The sequence below is a fragment of the Paramacrobiotus metropolitanus genome, unplaced genomic scaffold (genome assembly GCF_019649055.1).
Source record: "Paramacrobiotus metropolitanus isolate TYO unplaced genomic scaffold, Prichtersi_v1.0 Parri_scaffold0000100, whole genome shotgun sequence".
Taxonomy (NCBI): Eukaryota; Metazoa; Tardigrada; class Eutardigrada; order Parachela; family Macrobiotidae; genus Paramacrobiotus; species Paramacrobiotus metropolitanus.
Window position 1 is genome coordinate 472,374 of NW_026570320.1, and position 18,068 is coordinate 490,441.

Consider the following 18,068-nt stretch of genomic DNA (forward strand, 5'->3'; position numbering starts at 1 on the left):
ACAGAATTCGAAAGCAACCAGATCGGTTATAAATAATAACGCTTATTAAGGGTTGGTATTTAGTAAATACTATTTACTATTATCGTGGCAAAGTTTCTCGTACTAATTTATTATGCAGCCAGCTGCCAATTTGGCCTTATGGAGTATATTAATTATGTGTCATCTACCGTAATGTTATGTACGGAGAAGTCCTTCGGTAAAATATAGGAAATCGCAAAACTGATCCATTCAAATTTCAGACACATCATGCGACTCCTAAAACTAGAGCAAACTTTGCAACAGAAATTTTTTTGAGAACATGGCGAAATTTGTGGAAGTGGCACCCCACTAGTACTGATGCATGACTGATCTAATACGAGTAAAATATAGTTTTTGATACTTCCAAATACCGCTGCCGGCGGTACGCATACGCTCTTTTTAAAACTTTCATGCTTGCAACATATTAATATAGTAAAAACTAAGGCGATTTGCGAATAATCGATTGACTGCGCTGCGGTTGTTGAGGTAAATTATAGGATCAAAACCTTGTCGACTCGCAGCTGCTAATACAGAGTAGGTGACTGTGTCCAGTGTCCACGTGCTAAACATAGATGCCTCAATCATAATAAGCACTCAAAAAACAATATTTGCATAATCTGTAGAATATACACCGGCCACTTTGACAGTGTCAATACCGTAAATTCCATTTTGTCCTGCATGCATTTTTAGTACCAATTAAGTGCAGCGGATTCAAATGTCGACCTTGAACAAAGCTAAAGGGTGTAAGCATCTTGTTGGTCGTATGTAAGATTTGAAATCAAACAAGTTGATCAGCTAATGTTATTAATCTTACCGGCTTCGAGTACACGCCGGCAGTTCAGTTGTAGACGTAACTGAACACTGGCAGACATACTCCAAGCTAAAAAATAGTATTTCGGTTTTTTTTATTCCCATAAATTATTAATTGATTGCTGTATCTGTTCAGTAGCCGCTAGCCAGTGGCGAAAACAATATCACTTGTATTGTAAAAGTTATTTAATGATTGTATTCATTGTACAGTACTAGAATAGTATTATTTTGTATACCACCGCATTGCAAAAAAAGAGCGGCGATTGTTTCCGAAGAGTCTAATGTCACTCCACAAACCTTCCTGTTACGCTGGGTCATTGCATTGCGCTATTAAATATTCACCCCTTAAAACTAATAAGATATTTGATTTGTTGCTAATAATTCACGCAATCAATCAAGTCCATATTTTTTTATTTTTTTATTATCGAAGTCCTGCAGTACAGTAAAATGATTTGGATGTGGGAAGTATTGTCAGATAAAGTGGATATTGGCTGTTGCAGCTAGTAAAGTAAGTATACTACATAATGAATTCCCGATCACCGGAACTTGACCATTCGTTGTGTTATGCCGATTGAGCCATGGATTGAGCACACCGCAGATGCAGACCTCTCTGCTAGCTTTTCTTGACCATAGGCAAACAATGAACGATTCTGCCGAAGGGCTGCCTTGTTGATTCAGCCTTGACCAATCAGAGAGCGTTAGTACAATGCGTAAATGCTGTTTAACATATCAGAAACACGTTTGTCGCTTAGAAAAGCATTAACCCCAGATCTCAGGTAGCAGCAGCCAAGCCGAGTGTTTATGTGCGCTATTTCCTATCGAATAGTGTACACACTTTTCTGTTTCCTCATTTCAAATTTTCAGCGGTTCTTGTGAGAGCTCTACAAGCAGCATCCGATGCATATTGAACATCGCAGTATGCCAGGGGACTAAAATTTCATGTTTCAATAATCCGCACGCTATATGGGTTAATTTTAATTTAACTGGGCGAAACGTTGGGAATCGTGGATATTCTGAAGCCGAACAATGGGAATATTACGCTTCCTAAGTCGGCGCCGTACGCCTAAAGGAATCCGACTGGAAAATGGTGATATTGTCCAGCCTCCCAAAGGGACTGTTGAATGCAAGATCCAGTTGCTGGATAATACGGATATGACCGTTTTTGTACCTGTAAGTCAAAATATTGTTAATTTCCTAATCGTGAGTACTGTAATCCAAAAAGTAACTAATATAGCTATTAATATTCTGGATTTACTTCAGATTTTTGAAATTTGGAATTTCCCTAGTTTTATTGTCAGATTATTTGGAATTTGTTTGCCGTTGTGAAGGAATTCCCTGAACCTTTTGTAGACAATTTCACCTGAGCTTTTTGTAATGGATGTGATAACTATCTATCAGGCTACATTTAAATTTTTAATTAACAGTTTTTGCTTATGTATTGAGTTCTGATTTAACGAAATTAATAAAATCACTTTGACCTGTTTATTGCGTATAATAAACTATAATGCATTAAAATTGCAAGCAGTATGTGAACAATTTATTTTGCAAGAAGCTTTTCTAAACAATTTTGTTAAAATGAATGAAATCTGATTGCGAAGCAGTGAAAAGTGCTCCCGTCCGTTTTGTGTAGAAATGACTGATTTTATTAAACTCACATGTGTAATTAGTCATTTTTTACATGACTTGTGTGGGTTGACGATCTACTGATCAGCACTGCTATCGCGCACATAAGCGTACTTAATTTCACCATTGATAATTAATAATCGGTTGCTTATCTATTAAAAAACACACCGAACGGTTATGACGCGCTTGAACAACATGAGCGAAACCTTCAATTTTCCTATTTGGCCATTTTATAGAACGTTGTAAAGCTTGAAAATTATAAGTCAATAGTGGTTATATAGCGATGTTTACATGCTGTTATGTTTAAACCACAACTCGAACGCATTTGTATTTTCTCTATCGAGACTTGGCCGATAAACTGTTTAGGAACGGAACCGGAAAGACAATAATGTACAATATGTGTGCATTGTGTAGACAATCTGTGACCCATATGGTCAACGCTGCGATTTCAAATCTGTTGTGTTGGGCCAAGGTGGTATCATTTGGAACGAATTTTAAACAAATATGGGTGGGTTATATTGCGCATAAAAATGTTTTCGTTCTCAGCGCGGACTGTTTTAATATTAGAAGTATTTTTTCTGTGAGTTTGAGTTTATTATCGTATGTTAAAAAATTATGCCTGCCTGGATGGTTTGAAATTAGTGTTAACGGTAGAAATAGCTCTTGTGATAATTCACTTCAAGTTATGCTGGCGAGGACAAGTTTGCGCATTTTTTGTCTGTCTGGTTAGAGATTTTTAAAGAGGCTCGAGTATTTTCTTCCGTTCTACAGGTCGCTGGCAGGGCGGTCATTTTTCTCTTTTCTCGATATTACTTGTCATATTATTGTGATAATGTCCGACGCCGGGCTTTGATTTGTCTGACTACACATAGGCAACTCCATGCCTAAAGTGTTTCACTACACAGTTGAGCTGTTTTGATTGCATTTTTTGGGATCTTTACTCGTATAAAATATTTCATATTAAATATTCTGCATAGTGTACTGTACTCGCAGAATTTGTAGTAGTGTAACATGTACAAGCAAACCGTATTACTCGTGCAATTAGTAGTTTAAAAGTAAAAGCAGATAAGCTATTGATTAGCATTAATTAGACATTTCCATATGTAAAGCGTCATTTGCGGGAAAATGATTTTGAATTTGCTGGAAAAGAACTGTGTCATATGCATTATGTACGTACATAGAAAAATTTAAATAAAATTTGGGAAAATAGTTTACAGTATAAATAGTAATGCTATTTCTTAGTTACGCATACATCGTCTGGGGCGAAAGCGGAAACTTTAATTTTCAGCATCACGAAATAGTTTGATGGTTTACCGGTATTAAAGGTATTTCAGCATACCTAGTTGTAGTCGTAACTTTGCATGTATACCGTTTGCACGTACGTCTGGTCAATAGCATATGCACTTTTGTAATAAGTTCTCTGGTGCGGTATTTTTCTTGCGCAACAGTTTCCGTAAACTATTTTTTAAGTTTTATTCAGTGTCGTTTAGCTGTGGACAATATGGGTTATAGTAATGATTGTGTGATCTGCTTATTGCCTGTGACAGCAGAATCTGCATACCGGAAGTGACAGTCTGCTTGCGTTTTGCGTATGGTGAATGAGAATAAACTTCTGACACCTACTATACAATATCCGCTTTTAAAGACTGAAATCAAATCTAAATTTAGCCTTTTGAATGTTTGTAGACTGTTAAGTGAAATTAAAGCCATTGTGCATTAATGTTCTATTTAATGCCTTTGTGGTTTCGCATCAATAAAGAAAGCGCTGTGCTATAATATTTGTGGTGAGATAATAAAAATAAAGCGGCAGGGATAGAAATTAATAACTAGTGATCAATGAAGGAAATACAGATTTTACAGTTTGGATTTGAACTGGGAATGTTTATCAGTTACATTCTTTTGCCGACAATGACCAACTCAGAACCATACATTTCAGCGCGAAACTATGACACTCTGAAGACTTGTCCACTGGAACTTCGCTCCTCTTCTACTGGGTAGATGTGCTGTTGTTTACCGTGAAGCTACCGCAGACATAATTTGAATTTTTGTCAAATAGGTAATCGGAATCAATAATTATAAAACAAGCTTGTTTACATTTGTGGACACGTACTCACGGAAGAATGTACGGCGCTTAATCTCTGTATGTGCTCATTTTTGTTACGACATGCCGTACCACCACAACATAGCTTCGATAAGGAATATCAGTAGCGATAAAGAGTACTTCGGTTCGGTATTAATTTTCAAGTTGCGCGGATGCTTTGGCGGCATAATTTCGAATGTGCAGTACGGCTGTCGTAAGCCATGGTAGGAATTATTGTGGTTCCGTTTCTGTCTTCATTCACAAGTCAGCGCATAATAATAATTATCGCAGATGAACAGTGCCTGCACCAACTGCCAAGCCATGGTATAAAAGCGATAAGGAGATGAAACACTGGAAACGAGCATATGTTTCATAGCGGATGGGCGCGGTCAAGTAATTCGTTATGCAGTTATGCACTATGGAAGAAGGTGTTGACCAGAATGCTGCGGCACGCGACGATGCCACCTGGTGTTCCGTACAACTCTTGTTGGAAGTTGTTGTTGATCGGTCGAGCATAATTGCCACGTTAACAGAAATTAGCGAGATATGATTCTTTAAGCGGACGATCCATTTGTCGGACCAGTGAACGATTTATTATTAATGAATTGACGCAATGTTTCTAGGTGTGCTGTTCACATCATTAATAATGTTAACTATGACCGTCCGTTCCATTGTTGTTCTTGTTTGACGTAGGACAAGCGGTTTATTTTGATCTGATAATAATTACTGTGCTTGAGCACAGTGTTGACAAGTTTACTAAACATCTTAGCTGCAAATTTGTTGTTACGACTTACGAAAACTTCCGAAGTTAGAACCTAGTTATGCAGATGAGCACCTAAGGGAAAAAAAGTTCAATGTCAGCCACAATACAGCAAACCTTTTGCTAGCTGCTGATCGTTGTTCTCGTATATACAGTTTAATTTTCCACCATTTAAATTTTAGTTTTAACGAGGATTCGCCTTCTGCTAACGCTCCATGCTGTATTTGTTACGATATTACTACGTACTGTGTGGAATCGTAAAAAAGTGCTTCTGCAAAACACTGGTAAACCTGAAAAATAATTCTGGGTCTGTTTGCTAATTTTCGTTGTCGACTGCTGTATGAAACAAAGCTATTTCTGTGAAGTATTGTGCACAGCAAGCATAGAATTGTACGCAGGGATACGAACGAATCTATTTTTATTGAGCTTATGAAAATGATTAAGAGTTTAAGTTATTGAGTTTCTTTCCTTACAGATTATATCGAAATTCCGATTTTGCGTTTATGTGCACTTTAATTTTTATTGGCAGAATGTTGAAATAATTCTGTTATGTCTGACTAAATGTTTCGTTTCAGAAAAAAGCCCCTGCTCAGGAGTTGTACGAGCAAGTATTTTATTCATTGGACTTGTTGGAAAAGGATTATTTCGGGCTGCAGTATTCGGACACGCACCAAGTGAAAGTAAATTTACCGCTAGATTAGACTTTCTACCTTATTCGGCTGATAGTTTGCTTGCGTGCTCGTCAGACTTTGTTTACGCTTGAAAAATACCTTTGGTATTGCAGTGAAGATTTATTTCTTTCTGCGCTTTAATTTCTGGGTGAAATTATTTTGGGTGCAAAAGTGTTGATCAGCTTTAACACAGAATTTTTTGTAATTTTTATCGGGTAATGTTCTCTTCTAACTGTTAAGATGTTTATTAATTTTTTTCCCTGTCTTTTACCTTTCGACCTTTCTGATGAAAGTGTTTATGGTTGTCCATAAATGTTTTGAGGCCGTTTGTGGTAAACATTCTCTCTCTGCTTTTTTTCCAGTTATTATTCGATTGTTTGATGTTTGTGCTATTGTTTTAGATTTCTAGTTAGTAACTGGATAATGGTCATAGATAGATTGTAGACAATTTTTACGAATACGCAGCGAGATGCTGGTTTTGGCTACACACCTTTTCTTTATAATAATCCATTATTCCCCTCTTACATTCTGTTTCACGAAGCTTCAACATCTGTTTTTACAGCATTGGCTGGATCCGACAAAAACTGTAAAGAAACAAATGAAAAGTAAGTCCACACATTCAAAGGATCAAACGGCTTTAACCGTTTCGTATCACACTTCTCACACTGCATCTGATTTTGTGGTTTTTGTTTGTTTCCAGTTGGTCCACCCTACACTTTAAGACTCCGTGTCAAGTTCTATTCTTCTGAACCACAGACTCTTCACGAAGAACTAACCAGGTGAAATATCTGTCTAGGTGTACAGTAATGTTCGTTTCTTTGGGGTTATTACTGTTGCAGGCGACATTTTTTTGCGGTGAGCCCATGTAAACCAGTTTTTTGTCTGCCAAATGACAGCTTTTCATTTCTTTCGCTCTTTCACAGGTACCAATTCTTTTTGCAACTGAAACAAGACATACAAACCGGTCGGCTACCGTGTCCCTTCGATGCTGCTGTTGAGCTGGCTGCTTATATTCTGCAATGTAAGAGAGTGTCCATCCGCAGCGGATTGACACATCCGATGACCCGATTGTTGAGATTAAATTACCAAATGCTCTGTGTTGGTGATTTATTTATTTTTCCGTTTCTTTCTGATGGCAGCGGAACTCGGTGACTACGATCCTGATGTGCATACAACAGAATTTATCTCCGAATTCCGATTTTTACCAGAAGAAGAGCAGACCGAAGAAATGGAGACTGCCATTGTAGAAGCTTACAAAAAACTTGCGTAAGTTGCGGAGAAAAGAGAAAACGATTTTTGAGTGACATGTATGTTTATGATAAAGGGCATAACGATTTGCAGTTAATTTTGATAAGGATTGAAACTGCTTGTTGTATTCGTATTTCGTATTATGAGAGCGTCTAGTGCTGCTCGGCCTATTGGGTACATAAGAATAGCATTAACGATGCTTAAGTGCGCTTACCAAATGAGTTGCCGCATAACATGCCATAAATCATCGCTAATAATTCTGGCCAAACGATTTTTGTTGTAGCAGCGGCTTATAGAGAAGGATAGCTGTTGTGATGTTGTCAATGGTGTAATATTTGTGGTGAACGTTCGTTGTTTTATTGCGCAGGGGTCAAACTCCGGCTCAAGTTGAGTTAAGCTATCTGAAAAAGGTTAAGTGGCTAGAAATGTACGGTGTGGATATCCATATTGTATACGGCAAGGATGGCAATGAGTATATGCTTGGATTGACGCCAGCCGGAATATTGGTCCTCGAAGGGTCCGCTAAAATTGGAATGTTCTTCTGGTAAGTCATACGGCTGCTAGATGTATCTAATAGAGATCTAAAATGTTAACATGACCGTGCGGGCTTGTATAAGGCGTATTTTCGACGTTCGAAGTTGTATGATTTTTTAGTGACCTCCTTCATTTTTTTTGGTTGGTGGCATTTTGGATAATGTTGATATATTTATATGTTTGTGCTTTCGCCTTATATTTGTTACTTGCGTGAGTGTGTTAGCAATTTGGTGAAACGGTTTTGAAAAATTTTGTTGTAAAAAGTGTTTAAAGCGATGAACTCAGAATAGGTTCGCTGAATTTATCTGGCTGTGAATCTTTAGTTGGTTACTGCACTTTCAGGCCTAAGATTACACGCTTGCTGTTTAACAAGAAGAAGCTGACATTGGTCGTGTGGGAAGATGATGATCAAGGCACGCAGCAGATTGAGCATACCTTCGTTTTTCGGCTGCGCAACAAAAAGGCCGCCAAGCATCTATGGAAGTGCGCAGTGGAGCATCACACGTTTTTCCGCTTAAGTGGCGCCCCTCAGGCTCCCAGCGCACGGCAGAACTTTTTTCGCATGGGATCACGTTTCCGCTACAGCGGTAAGACTGAGATCCAAGCCACGCACGAGAATCGTGCTCGTCGCACTGTCCAGTTTGAGAGACGACCCAGTCAGCGCTATTCACGGCGGTCTTCAATACGGCGACCGCCGATTCCCACATCATCTAACCCGGTGATCATCACTCCAGCGGTTACTAAGCCACCGGTCGCGGCGTCCGAACCTGCCGCTGGAACTGTTGGGGTAGTGTCATCAAAAATGTTCAGGTATTGTCCTTCCTACAGAATATGGGCACTACTGAACTGTATCAGCGAAGTATGGTTGGAGAGTGTTTTCTGAAAAACAGTGTAGTTTTGCGTCTTAATGCCCTTCTGAGTTGTTTGCGACCAGTTAGTATTTATGCGTAATCAACTTTTAATCGATATTGTTTTTGGTGGTATCTTTGCATGCAACACTACTTAATGATTTTGAAAGTAGGACGGCTGGAGAATTGCATAACCAGTTTGACCTATTTGGCAGTCCTCCCCCGCCAGCGCTACCACCGAAGAGTGCAACACTTCCGGCACCGCCCCGTCAAGCTTCTATGTCTAGTTCGTCATGTGAAGTGATCGCCGCCACGATTTTACATGTAGGTGACAGTCCACCTCCGGTTCCTCCACGAAGCAGTACTCTTGACACCAAAAGAAGTCCATCGTTGACGGAAATCGCTCTCAGAGAAGAAAAACCGCTGTTGCAAATAAATAGAGCCATAGGTAGGGAGAATTTTATTTTAGTATCTGGAACATGCACGCCATAATGAAGGTCTTTGCGACAGTTCTGCGGCCTTGGAAATTCCTTTGAAATTTCTTTGACCATTTATTTCGCGTAGATTTTAGTGGTAGCAATTTGACTACACCGACTGCCTCGTTGCGACCGGCAAGATCACAAACTCTTTTGACCAGTCCGAGTTGGCCCGATCAGTCGAAAACCGACACAGTAAATTTGAAATCGGAAGAAATTAAGCGTGCACCAGCGTTCAATGAAGCGCCATCGGAGCGGACAACAACATTAGCGGTTGTGGACATACCGATCGTCAATCTGAGTACATTCTCAACGTCACACGATCGTAATCCTCCTCCAAGAGAAATCATGGGGTCGGTCACAGCGTATAAGTACAACGGTAGACTTATTTTGTAAATCCCTTATTTTGTCTCTTGCCAGATTCAAATTGACTCCTGATATGATAAAACCAAAGGATCCCCCGAAAGAACTAGTCAGCATATTGAAAAGGTATCGGTGAAAGAAAATAGTGACCTTATGTGGTGATTATGATTTATAATGAGCGCTGATTGCATAAACTATTGATTATGACTCCGACTATGTACCGCACCTACTTAGCTTTCTTTTTGGAGTCACCTTCGTTGCGGTTGTTTGAGAGCGTATAAAAGCGTCATTTTCAGCTCGGATACACACAATCTAACGCCGTCCTTGAAGCCCAATAATGGATCATCTCGACATCCGTCGAGTGATTCAGGCCGCGCTTCACCTCGCAGCAGCCCATCAGCGTCGCCGTCGCCTACCTCGAGTGCCCTGTCAGCGGTATGTACAGTGCTATATTATACCGCTTGCATTTTTGTTGTATTCTTCTTTTTTCTTTTGACGCATTCCAAATATTTTGAATTTTCTTTGTTAAGTACTGCGATAATTGTGCTAGTTTTGCGCTTTTCTGCTCTGCTCGCTTTGCTGGCATGCTTGCGGCTTGTGTGTTAGGTAACCGCGCGCTGCATCGAATCTCAAAGTGTTCTGGTTCCGGATACAACTGATTGCGATACTGTTCCGTTGTTGTTGGCTTCATGTGAAGAAGAGCATGAAGAAGAAGTCGCGAAAGCTCCTGTGCGGTCGGATACGGAAACTGATATATTGCTGGGCACGGAAAACGCGGAGTCTGTTGTTAACTCCACAGAGGATTATTCTGAGCCGACGCTTGTTAATTTGTTTGATGAATACGATATAATTATGTGCTGCAGTGATAGTGCTGCTTTGCTTGATAATGTTAGTGAGCCTAAAGAAGATGCTTGCGAAGAGCATTCAGTACAGATGCATGTAAGTTATCGGCATTATGGGAATCGCTTACAATATTCGATGGTTCAGTATAGCAATAAATGCGTAGGCCGAATCAAAAAGTTCGTACTCGTAGTCTGTTAACTTTGATTAGATCTTTTGTTAATTTATTGCTAGTATAGTAACTTTTAAAATACCATTGGGATTTTTTTTAACGGTTTATTTTTAAGCTGTTAGATTAACCTCATACAATAAATTTCTGGTTGGTAATTGTACCTGCTGATTTTCTTGTGCTGAGCAGTAGAAGACGGAAACGTTGATGTGCCTCACTATCTTCCCAGAATTTTATTCATGGTAGTGGTTTTCTGTTCAGGATCCGTCTCTTAATGGCTCGAACGGAGTGAGTCGATCTGGTTCCGGTGCATCTTCCGGCTCTACAACTTTACCGCCCAATAACCACCGTAGTGGCTGGACACCGTCCGAGATTAAGTCCGCCCTGCCGATAACTTCCACATTGAAATCTGAGCCGAGTCGATTTCGTCGAGTAATCACTACAGAGCTCTAACGTTTAGTGCAGCGTTATGAGCATATTTGCGTTTAGCAGCTTGTTGCGTTTTGGTTAGCTTTTTGTCTTTCTAATATTCCCTATGTACAATTTGGAGTACGCCGCTGTTTGTGTTGTTTGTATTTTACACACGCGGCAGTTCTCAGGGTTAAAGCATGTGCACGTAGAATTTTTGTCTGATTTCGTCTTTGTTATCTTTTTCATGCTTTCTGTTTTAAAATTTTCAACACTTTTGACTTTTTAGTCATCTTTCGTCCTTGAATGTACGAGTATAAAGGAATACCGGTTTGAATCTGCTGTCTGGATTTCGTGGCACGATTTGAAATGAGAAGAGCACGTTTTACTTGTCCGTTTCGGCGCTATACGGCAACGGAGATTACTGATGAATGGTTTTACGTGTGCAGAATTTTCGCAATGCAAAAAAAGCTGCAAATTTATGCGTCCGATCGCATTTCGAATGTCTGCCATGTGTTATCATTTTCGATAATTTAACAATGATGAAAATATCAGATTGGTATAATTTTGCCAAGTAATCAAAATTATAAAATGCGATGACAGAAACCGACAAGAGCAATTACTAAAGACGAACAAGATCGCTAAATATCTTTCGCGGCATCATACTGACCGCGAAAAACAATCCAACAGTTACTCAACAAGCAGATAACAAAAATAAATAACTTGGAAAGTGCACTCGCTTTTTGCGGACACTGCATGACCGCAGCATAGCAGGATTATGAATAAGATGCAGGTCATAAATAAGATACTTGCAAGTATCTTATTTATCTTTATCTTGCAAGTATCTTATTACAATTGTAATACTGTTCGAAGTTCTGATACTATTAAACGGTAATCAAAAGAAAATTCAAGATCTCGATTACTGATTCGCGTTACCGATGCTTGATTGCAGGATATTCTGCAACATCTCTGGATCATATTTTGTAATCTCCATAATGGCATCGTTTGAAAACACTGCTACCATATTGCCGACGTTTATGAACTTCAGAACAGCTCGCTGCAAGCCGTCTAATCCTCTTTGGCAAGACAGTGCCAGACAGTGAGCGGCGTTCGTGGACGATATGTTAGCTGTTAGAACACCTTCACAGAATGACCGTAACTCCTTCATATCATATTTATCTGCAGCGGCTAATACCTGCAACAAAATCAAGAGACTGCAAGAGTCAAGCGATGATCACAAACCAGAGACACCTGCATGCTCACACCTTTTCCGCATTTGCTGGACTGATTTTGCCGGTTTCGCAGCCGTACATGTACTCCAGCAGGATCTTCACAGTCTCCCCATCTATGTCAGTCAGTCGGCAATATTTTGAAGTCTTCTCTACACAATCGTGGGAGAGCATGGCTTCGAAGACCACTGAATGAGCCATGAGAATACACATGTCGGTGTAAAACTGTTGTCCATCACTAGATTCGAGGCAGAAGTCATGCGTACCCTTCTGGGCGGAGGAATTTCGGAAATGTTCAAGTTGACGTTTCATTGCATTCTCGAATTTCTGATGATCGGAAACATTCGCACGCACCGAGTCAATCCCACCGTTATTAGACAGATAAACCTTTTCGATGTTCCTCTGCCAGTAATTGAATACAACATCAGCCTTAACAGTTATGGTGTCGTCTTTCAGTTTTCCCCGTCTGCCATTAGGCGATCCGAATAGCAATTCGTGCGAACATAACTTAGATTTTCCCCACGTTGGATTACGGTCAGAAAACTCGAGTGTTTTATGCCAGCCAGAGGCTTTGAGGACCTGGGGAGCAATTTTCCCTGTTGAAATGCTACAAAGCACAAGAGAGAAGATGATTTACCACTACAATTGTATCATCGATAATAGTGATTACAATTATTACATATACTGTATATGTTTAATATACATATGATATACATACACAATATCCCCCGACACGCACCTATAACGGATGTTAAACCCTAAACAGGTATGCATTTGTATACACGACTGGGTTAGTACTGGTATAGCTATTTCTACAAACAACTGTAAATTCACCTGAGCTGATATGTAGCATGGACTGTATCAGTTGCAAAGCTTTTGCATTGGGAGCATCCAGCATCCTGCCCAACAAAATTTACATAACATCCGAAATATACATTTTCGGGATCTTCAGGGCTGAACCAGCAAGGCCTGACATCCAGGCGCCAGCGTCCTTGCAAATCCGTCAGTCCCAATTCCGCCATGGTGATTCCGGAGGACAAAATCCTAGTGGATCGATCCTTTGTTTCGATGGATGCAGAAAACTTCTCCAAAGTTAATTCAAGTGCAAAACGTACAGGCTGACACGAAGAAGCTCGTTCTTCTCTTATCCGAGCGCGCAGCGGTACATCTGACGGGGAAGATAAATCCATTTGAAGCTCCTATACAAAATCAAATTACGATAATCGAAAAGCTGGTTTGTTGAAAAAGGATGCAAGTTGTAACGCTAGGATGCAAGTTGTAACATTTCACAAAAACCATAGGTCTGCAGTTCTGCGATTACATTTCCAGTTTCGAAGAGAAAAATTGTTGCTGAATCGTTCTTCCAGTTTCCAACTGCCCAGTGGCTCCTGAATGTCGTCATTGACGAACACTGAACATCTGACTGTCACCCCAGGGGGAGGGGGGATTTCTTTTAGTTTTAACTTTTAAGAAATATTATTTTACGAGAATGTTGTTATGTACTTGCACTTGCAGCGTGCAAAAGCCTTGGTACTTGTTAGTTGTTACATGTAGTTCTGTAAAATACGTCTTGCCCATTTATTTCAGTGAATTTTCATTTAGTGATTGCTGTGTAATTCGGAATTACCAGAATGTTGTTTATTTGTTGTTGTTGATGATACCATTTTGTCATGGCCGATACTGCAGGATCAGAAATCCTTATCAGTGAGGCCGTAGCTGCCCTTGAAGAATCTGGTTCTTCCGCGGATACGGTTACTAGTCCACCTACCGCGGTTGTTCCTGCACCGAAGAAGTCCTGGGCCGCTTTGGTTCGCGGCCCGGACGAAGCGAAACCCTCTGCACAGTCTGTGCAGACGTCGGGGCAGTCATCCGCTACAGCGAAGCGTCCTGCCGTAACACCATATGTTATTACCTCCGAAGAAGGCAAGCAGCAGAGGGAACGCGATAAACTGATCAATCTGGGTGAATTGGTTGTTGGAAAGAATCTGATTAATGTGGAAATCAACCACCGCACCATTTTCTTGACCCCACGGGGTATGATCAACCGTGGTAACGCCTGTTACGCCAACGCCGTTCTCCAGACGCTGGTATTTTGTCCGCCGTTCTTTCGCTTAATGGAAGCTCTGGATGTGGATACCGAGGATTTTGATCGACTGTATGCCTTTCTTCCGCCGGTTACTGCGTGTTTTGCTCAATTAGTAAAAGAGTTTAACAAAATTCCGAGTAATCTTGCCCGGAAAACCCAGCTTGGCCGTGAAGAGCCGCCGCTGGATCCGAGTTTTGTGTACGAAACGCTGGAACGACATGGAACAGCATCGCAGCAGCAGATGCTGAGCAAGGGAAATCAGGAAGACGCACAGGAATTTCTGAACCACGTATTATTGCTAATACATGAGGAGATGGTTAAAGGTGTCGCCTCCGTGGAGAAAGTATCCGGTCCCGATAGGTATACTGCAGAAAATGGTTCGGATGAATGGACAAATGTTGGATCAAACCAAAAGAAAAGTATTGTGCGAGAATTCGCTGATTTCACGGATTCTCCACTGTCTCGATTATTTTGTGGTAAACTGAGGTCTATCAGAAAGCAGCCTGGTGCTAAAGATTTTGGGAGCGTTGAACCGTTTTTCATGCTGGATCTTCCTATTCAGGTATGGAGTTTGCTTAAATATCTTCTCCGAAAATCAGCTACTTCTGCGTTACATTTATGCTTTTTGTTTATATGTATGGTCCTATGGGTGAAGTTTTTAACAACTCTTTTTTTTAAATGTTTTATTTTTTGCTAGTTTTTTGCGTTTATACAAAATATGGAATTGCAATTGAGGAAATTCTCTGTCTTTGAATTAGCGCAATCCACATTTTGAAATGCTCGTATTGTGTCGTACCATTTATCATTTATGGTTAATTTGTTCGGCTGTTGATTTACTTTTGCCAGCTCCTGCCAACAAATACTTATGTGATACACTACCAACAAATACTTATGTGATTTGTTTGATCTTTTCACCTTCCTTTTCATTGTTGCTGAATTCATTTTATTATTCCGTAAATAAATGCGTCATATTTTGCACCCAATGACGGCCATTAAATAGTAGTTGATGTGATTTTAGGATCCAAGAGTGAGAACCGTTTTCGGTGCACTGGAACGTTTTATGCAGCAGGAAAATCTTCATGGCTTTCAGGATAGTAAGGGACGGACAGTGCCAGCTACTCGGCGATATCAGTTCGAGCAGCTTCCCGCTATTCTGATCTTGCATTTGAAGTATTTTGAATTTTCTTCCAATGGGGGTTTGGCGAAACTGCAGAAACCGATGGATTTCGAGCCGGTACTGCGGCTACAGGAGCGCTGGTTTGCTTCTGGTCATTTCCAGCCGTCGAAATCTGTGTATAAGTTGTCAGCGGTTGTTTTTCACTATGGCGAAGGAACAGAAAACGGCCACTACACAGCCTGCCTGTTTCATCCATCGAGTCAAGCGGGTTGGATTGAAGCCAATGATTCCTTAATTAGTGTTGTTAGCTTCGATTATATGCGCAGATCCCAGTTGCACAGAGTACCGTACTTGTTGTTTTACAGAATGCAACCTGACTTTTAACGCTTTTAACTATGTGTCTTTTGCACAGTTGTTGTAGGCTTCTAGCCAGTAGCTTCGGCGAATGTTAAATTCCATAATTATCAGCAAACGTTTTTGCGGTCGACGGGTTTTTGCGTTTTTGCGGTTTTGCGATAATTCGACGGTTCAAAATTTTCCTTTAAAGTGAAAACGGATGGATTTTTTTAAATAAATTTTAATAAATGAGTGTTCTCAACCCGTGAGGCTTTGATCAGAATACACAAACTGCTAAAATAAAGAAACTATCCAGTGGGTTCGCAGAGCAACCGGAAGCGCCAGAACAACATCATTGGCAACATTTTTTGGGTAAAACAAACACCACAGCATCAAAACAAACGCAATCCGCCAAATTAATTTTTTTTAACTAAGTACATCATTTTTACATCAAAATAATATTCGTACTTAACCGCCGCGATTTTCTCATCCAATGTAAGAGCACTCCATTTCCGGTGGGGAACCTTGCATAGGTGTGCCCAACTGGTCCTGAGCAAATTGAACGAAAGACTGGTACTGTTCGGCCAGCTTATCCTGCAGAGTGGCCTCATATTCCTGCTGCAATCGCAGGTTTAGCTGTGTCGCTTGCTGTTTGCAGATGTCGATCACTTGCTGAGCAGTATATCGGACATCAGCTGCATCGCTGGACTGGCGGGCATCGGCACAGTGCTGAATGGAATCGCGTCCTACCTCGGTTTTGGTTTTGAGGTTCAGCTCTGAAAAAAATGTTGCCAATGGTGGAGACGGGGAACTGCGCTTAAGAAGCAGCGGTCTGGAAGGTCCACGTCCTGGTAAAACAAGTCAACATCAAAAACCTCTTGATGATTACGGTACTTACTTTAAACTGATACAGCACAGTTAGTTAATGATATAGCAACTGGGTCTGAGTCGTCTGACCAAAACTGCATTTTTTGACTAATGTCTAAACGCAAAAACGTTTGCTGATAATTATGGATTAGTAACGCGTCGTGCGATATACCGTGTGGAAGTGAAATTTCAGTGAACATGGATAACAGGAACAACAGTTTATGATAAAATCATGAAACACAGTACCTGCTTCCCGGTTCTGGTTTGGAGAAGCCCGCCCATAGCGTGATGGGGAATCGAAATCAGCGGGTGAAAGATTGAGCTCGGTCCCATGGAATCGCTTGCACTGCAAAGAGCTTCCAGCATGATCGGGTCCATCCACGCAGTCAATACGACGCTTCCCGGTCTGTGGAACCAAAGTCGCACAAGCCATTCCAGCTGTGTATCGTTCGATACCCTGAAATTAAATATAAGCCATAAACTCAATCTCGTGCATCCTACTAAAAGTTAAAGATACTGTGCTGCGCTTGCGAGCAATCTCATACACAGAACGTCAGACATAGCCATGCCAAAAGGCTAAGGCCCTTACAGTATGTTAATGTACTGTGTGCTTTATTCGGTACAGTAGTGTGTCAGCACAGCTCACATTTTAATACCCACCTGTTTGAGATAAATCGAAATTCACCGTAAGTGATCTCTGACGAATCACTTAATAAAAGCAATCCTCAATCCACAGAAGTGAGTTTTTAGCTCTGGAACACGGAAGAGATTGCGGCGCAAGAATAGGAATGCGTAAAAGCTGTAACAACTGCAAGCAACCAACAGAATCACAGATAGATTAGATCCAATCAAACCACGTGTTTACAGCTAAGCGAACAGCGCACAACGTTATCAGTACTGCAAAGTTTTTCCTTGATTTAGCGTAATAACCAGTGCAGAACGTTTCAGTTAAAGCCGTGTTAGTGCTGCAAAATTGTCAAAAATCCAAAATTTGTGAAAACAAAGTCTCGAGTTTCGGATAACAATATTAGTAAGCAATTCTAACTGGTCGCAATACGCAGTCTCTCAGTTGGTCTTTTTCAAAATGCCAAACGTAACTCGGCAACGCTACAGGGAATCAAATTATTTGAAATTTCAGATTCTCATTATTAAATTACTCATATCTGCCAGTATAGTAAATTTTTCGCACTTTACACGCGAATAATTCCATGAATCATCAAAAGTAGTTACGTATCAACATCAAAAAAATTTTTCAAACACGCTCACAACATTTTCGGAACGAAGAATCCGATTCGCAAAAGTACCCGAACCTCTACGACTACGAGTGTTCAAAAGTTAAAAGGTTGCAGGCGTTATATAACAACATGGCTCTCGTACAAAGCAGTGAAAGCACTCACCCAGTGAACACAGGCACAACACTAACAGTTAACTGGTTATCATGTTCCGCTTTTGTTGAACAAAATAGAACAGTTCTCTGGATTCCTTTTTATGTTAGTTTACACAAATCTTTCACAGTAAATGATAAATACGTCTGGCGCATATTTAATTATTTACTATTATATTTTACTGCAAAATAAGTCCCAAA

The 18,068-nt window shown here is 40.4% G+C and overlaps 4 protein-coding genes across 9 annotated transcripts; 2 read left to right on the forward strand and 2 right to left on the reverse strand.

The window, feature by feature from the left end:
* Positions 1–1,599: 1,599 nt before the first annotated feature.
* On the forward strand, positions 1,600–11,185 carry LOC129597032 (band 4.1-like protein 5). 3 transcript variants are annotated; one of them, XM_055494450.1, is made up of 14 exons: positions 1,600–1,998; positions 5,867–5,971; positions 6,525–6,567; positions 6,663–6,741; positions 6,886–6,983; positions 7,102–7,228; positions 7,578–7,754; positions 8,087–8,554; positions 8,808–9,040; positions 9,157–9,421; positions 9,489–9,557; positions 9,728–9,866; positions 10,038–10,370; positions 10,702–11,185. In XM_055494450.1, the coding sequence occupies exons 1-14, from the start codon at positions 1,855–1,857 to the stop codon at positions 10,891–10,893; spliced, it is 2,472 nt and encodes an 823-aa protein (XP_055350425.1). In that variant the 5' UTR covers positions 1,600–1,854; the 3' UTR covers positions 10,894–11,185. The 3 variants fall into 3 exon arrangements, with proteins under 3 accessions (XP_055350425.1, XP_055350427.1, XP_055350426.1); XM_055494451.1 differs by lacking the exon at positions 1,600–1,998 and adding an exon at positions 4,736–5,154; XM_055494452.1 differs by lacking the exon at positions 10,038–10,370.
* A 405-nt stretch (positions 11,186–11,590) lies between these two features.
* LOC129597145 (protein maternal effect lethal 26-like) lies at positions 11,591–13,379 on the reverse strand. The gene is made up of 3 exons (XM_055494590.1): positions 12,912–13,379; positions 12,114–12,684; positions 11,591–12,043 (listed from the first exon to the last, which is right to left on the reverse strand). Exons 1-3 carry the CDS (start codon positions 13,265–13,267, stop codon positions 11,768–11,770), a joined length of 1,203 nt encoding a protein of 400 aa, XP_055350565.1. The 5' UTR covers positions 13,268–13,379; the 3' UTR covers positions 11,591–11,767.
* Positions 13,380–13,609: 230 nt separating this feature from the next.
* Positions 13,610–15,926, forward strand: LOC129597040 (ubiquitin carboxyl-terminal hydrolase 10-like). Its single transcript, XM_055494460.1, has 2 exons — positions 13,610–14,725; positions 15,182–15,926. The coding sequence occupies exons 1-2, from the start codon at positions 13,748–13,750 to the stop codon at positions 15,662–15,664; spliced, it is 1,461 nt and encodes a 486-aa protein (XP_055350435.1). The 5' UTR covers positions 13,610–13,747; the 3' UTR covers positions 15,665–15,926.
* On the reverse strand, positions 15,848–18,063 carry LOC129597041 (akirin-like). 4 transcript variants are annotated; one of them, XM_055494464.1, is made up of 4 exons: positions 17,881–18,063; positions 17,169–17,291; positions 16,730–16,940; positions 15,848–16,464 (listed from the first exon to the last, which is right to left on the reverse strand). In XM_055494464.1, the coding sequence occupies exons 3-4, from the start codon at positions 16,914–16,916 to the stop codon at positions 16,103–16,105; spliced, it is 549 nt and encodes a 182-aa protein (XP_055350439.1). In that variant the 5' UTR covers positions 16,917–16,940; positions 17,169–17,291; positions 17,881–18,063; the 3' UTR covers positions 15,848–16,102. The 4 variants fall into 4 exon arrangements, with proteins under 4 accessions (XP_055350439.1, XP_055350436.1, XP_055350438.1 ...); XM_055494461.1 differs by having other exon boundaries at positions 17,144–17,291; XM_055494463.1 differs by lacking the exon at positions 17,881–18,063 and adding an exon at positions 17,673–17,830 and having other exon boundaries at positions 17,144–17,291.
* Positions 18,064–18,068: the final 5 nt, after the last annotated feature.

Coding starts and splice junctions, on each gene's coding strand:
- LOC129597032 (XM_055494450.1), top strand. CDS start 1,855: ATGGGAATATTACGCTTCCTAAGTCGGCGCCGTACGCCTAAAGGAATC. Junction 5,972..6,524: donor CGGACACGCACCAAGTGAAA/GTAAATTTACCG, acceptor CTGTTTTTACAG/CATTGGCTGGATCCGACAAA. Junction 7,755..8,086: donor AAAATTGGAATGTTCTTCTG/GTAAGTCATACG, acceptor CTGCACTTTCAG/GCCTAAGATTACACGCTTGC.
- LOC129597145 (XM_055494590.1), bottom strand. CDS start 13,267: ATGGATTTATCTTCCCCGTCAGATGTACCGCTGCGCGCTCGGATAAGA. Junction 12,685..12,911: donor CATGCTACATATCAGCTCAG/GTGAATTTACAG, acceptor TGTGCTTTGTAG/CATTTCAACAGGGAAAATTG. Junction 12,044..12,113: donor GTCCAGCAAATGCGGAAAAG/GTGTGAGCATGC, acceptor ATTTTGTTGCAG/GTATTAGCCGCTGCAGATAA.
- LOC129597040 (XM_055494460.1), top strand. CDS start 13,748: ATGGCCGATACTGCAGGATCAGAAATCCTTATCAGTGAGGCCGTAGCT. Junction 14,726..15,181: donor TGCTGGATCTTCCTATTCAG/GTATGGAGTTTG, acceptor ATGTGATTTTAG/GATCCAAGAGTGAGAACCGT.
- LOC129597041 (XM_055494464.1), bottom strand. CDS start 16,916: ATGGCTTGTGCGACTTTGGTTCCACAGACCGGGAAGCGTCGTATTGAC. Junction 16,465..16,729: donor AAACCAGAACCGGGAAGCAG/GTACTGTGTTTC, acceptor TTGTTTTACCAG/GACGTGGACCTTCCAGACCG.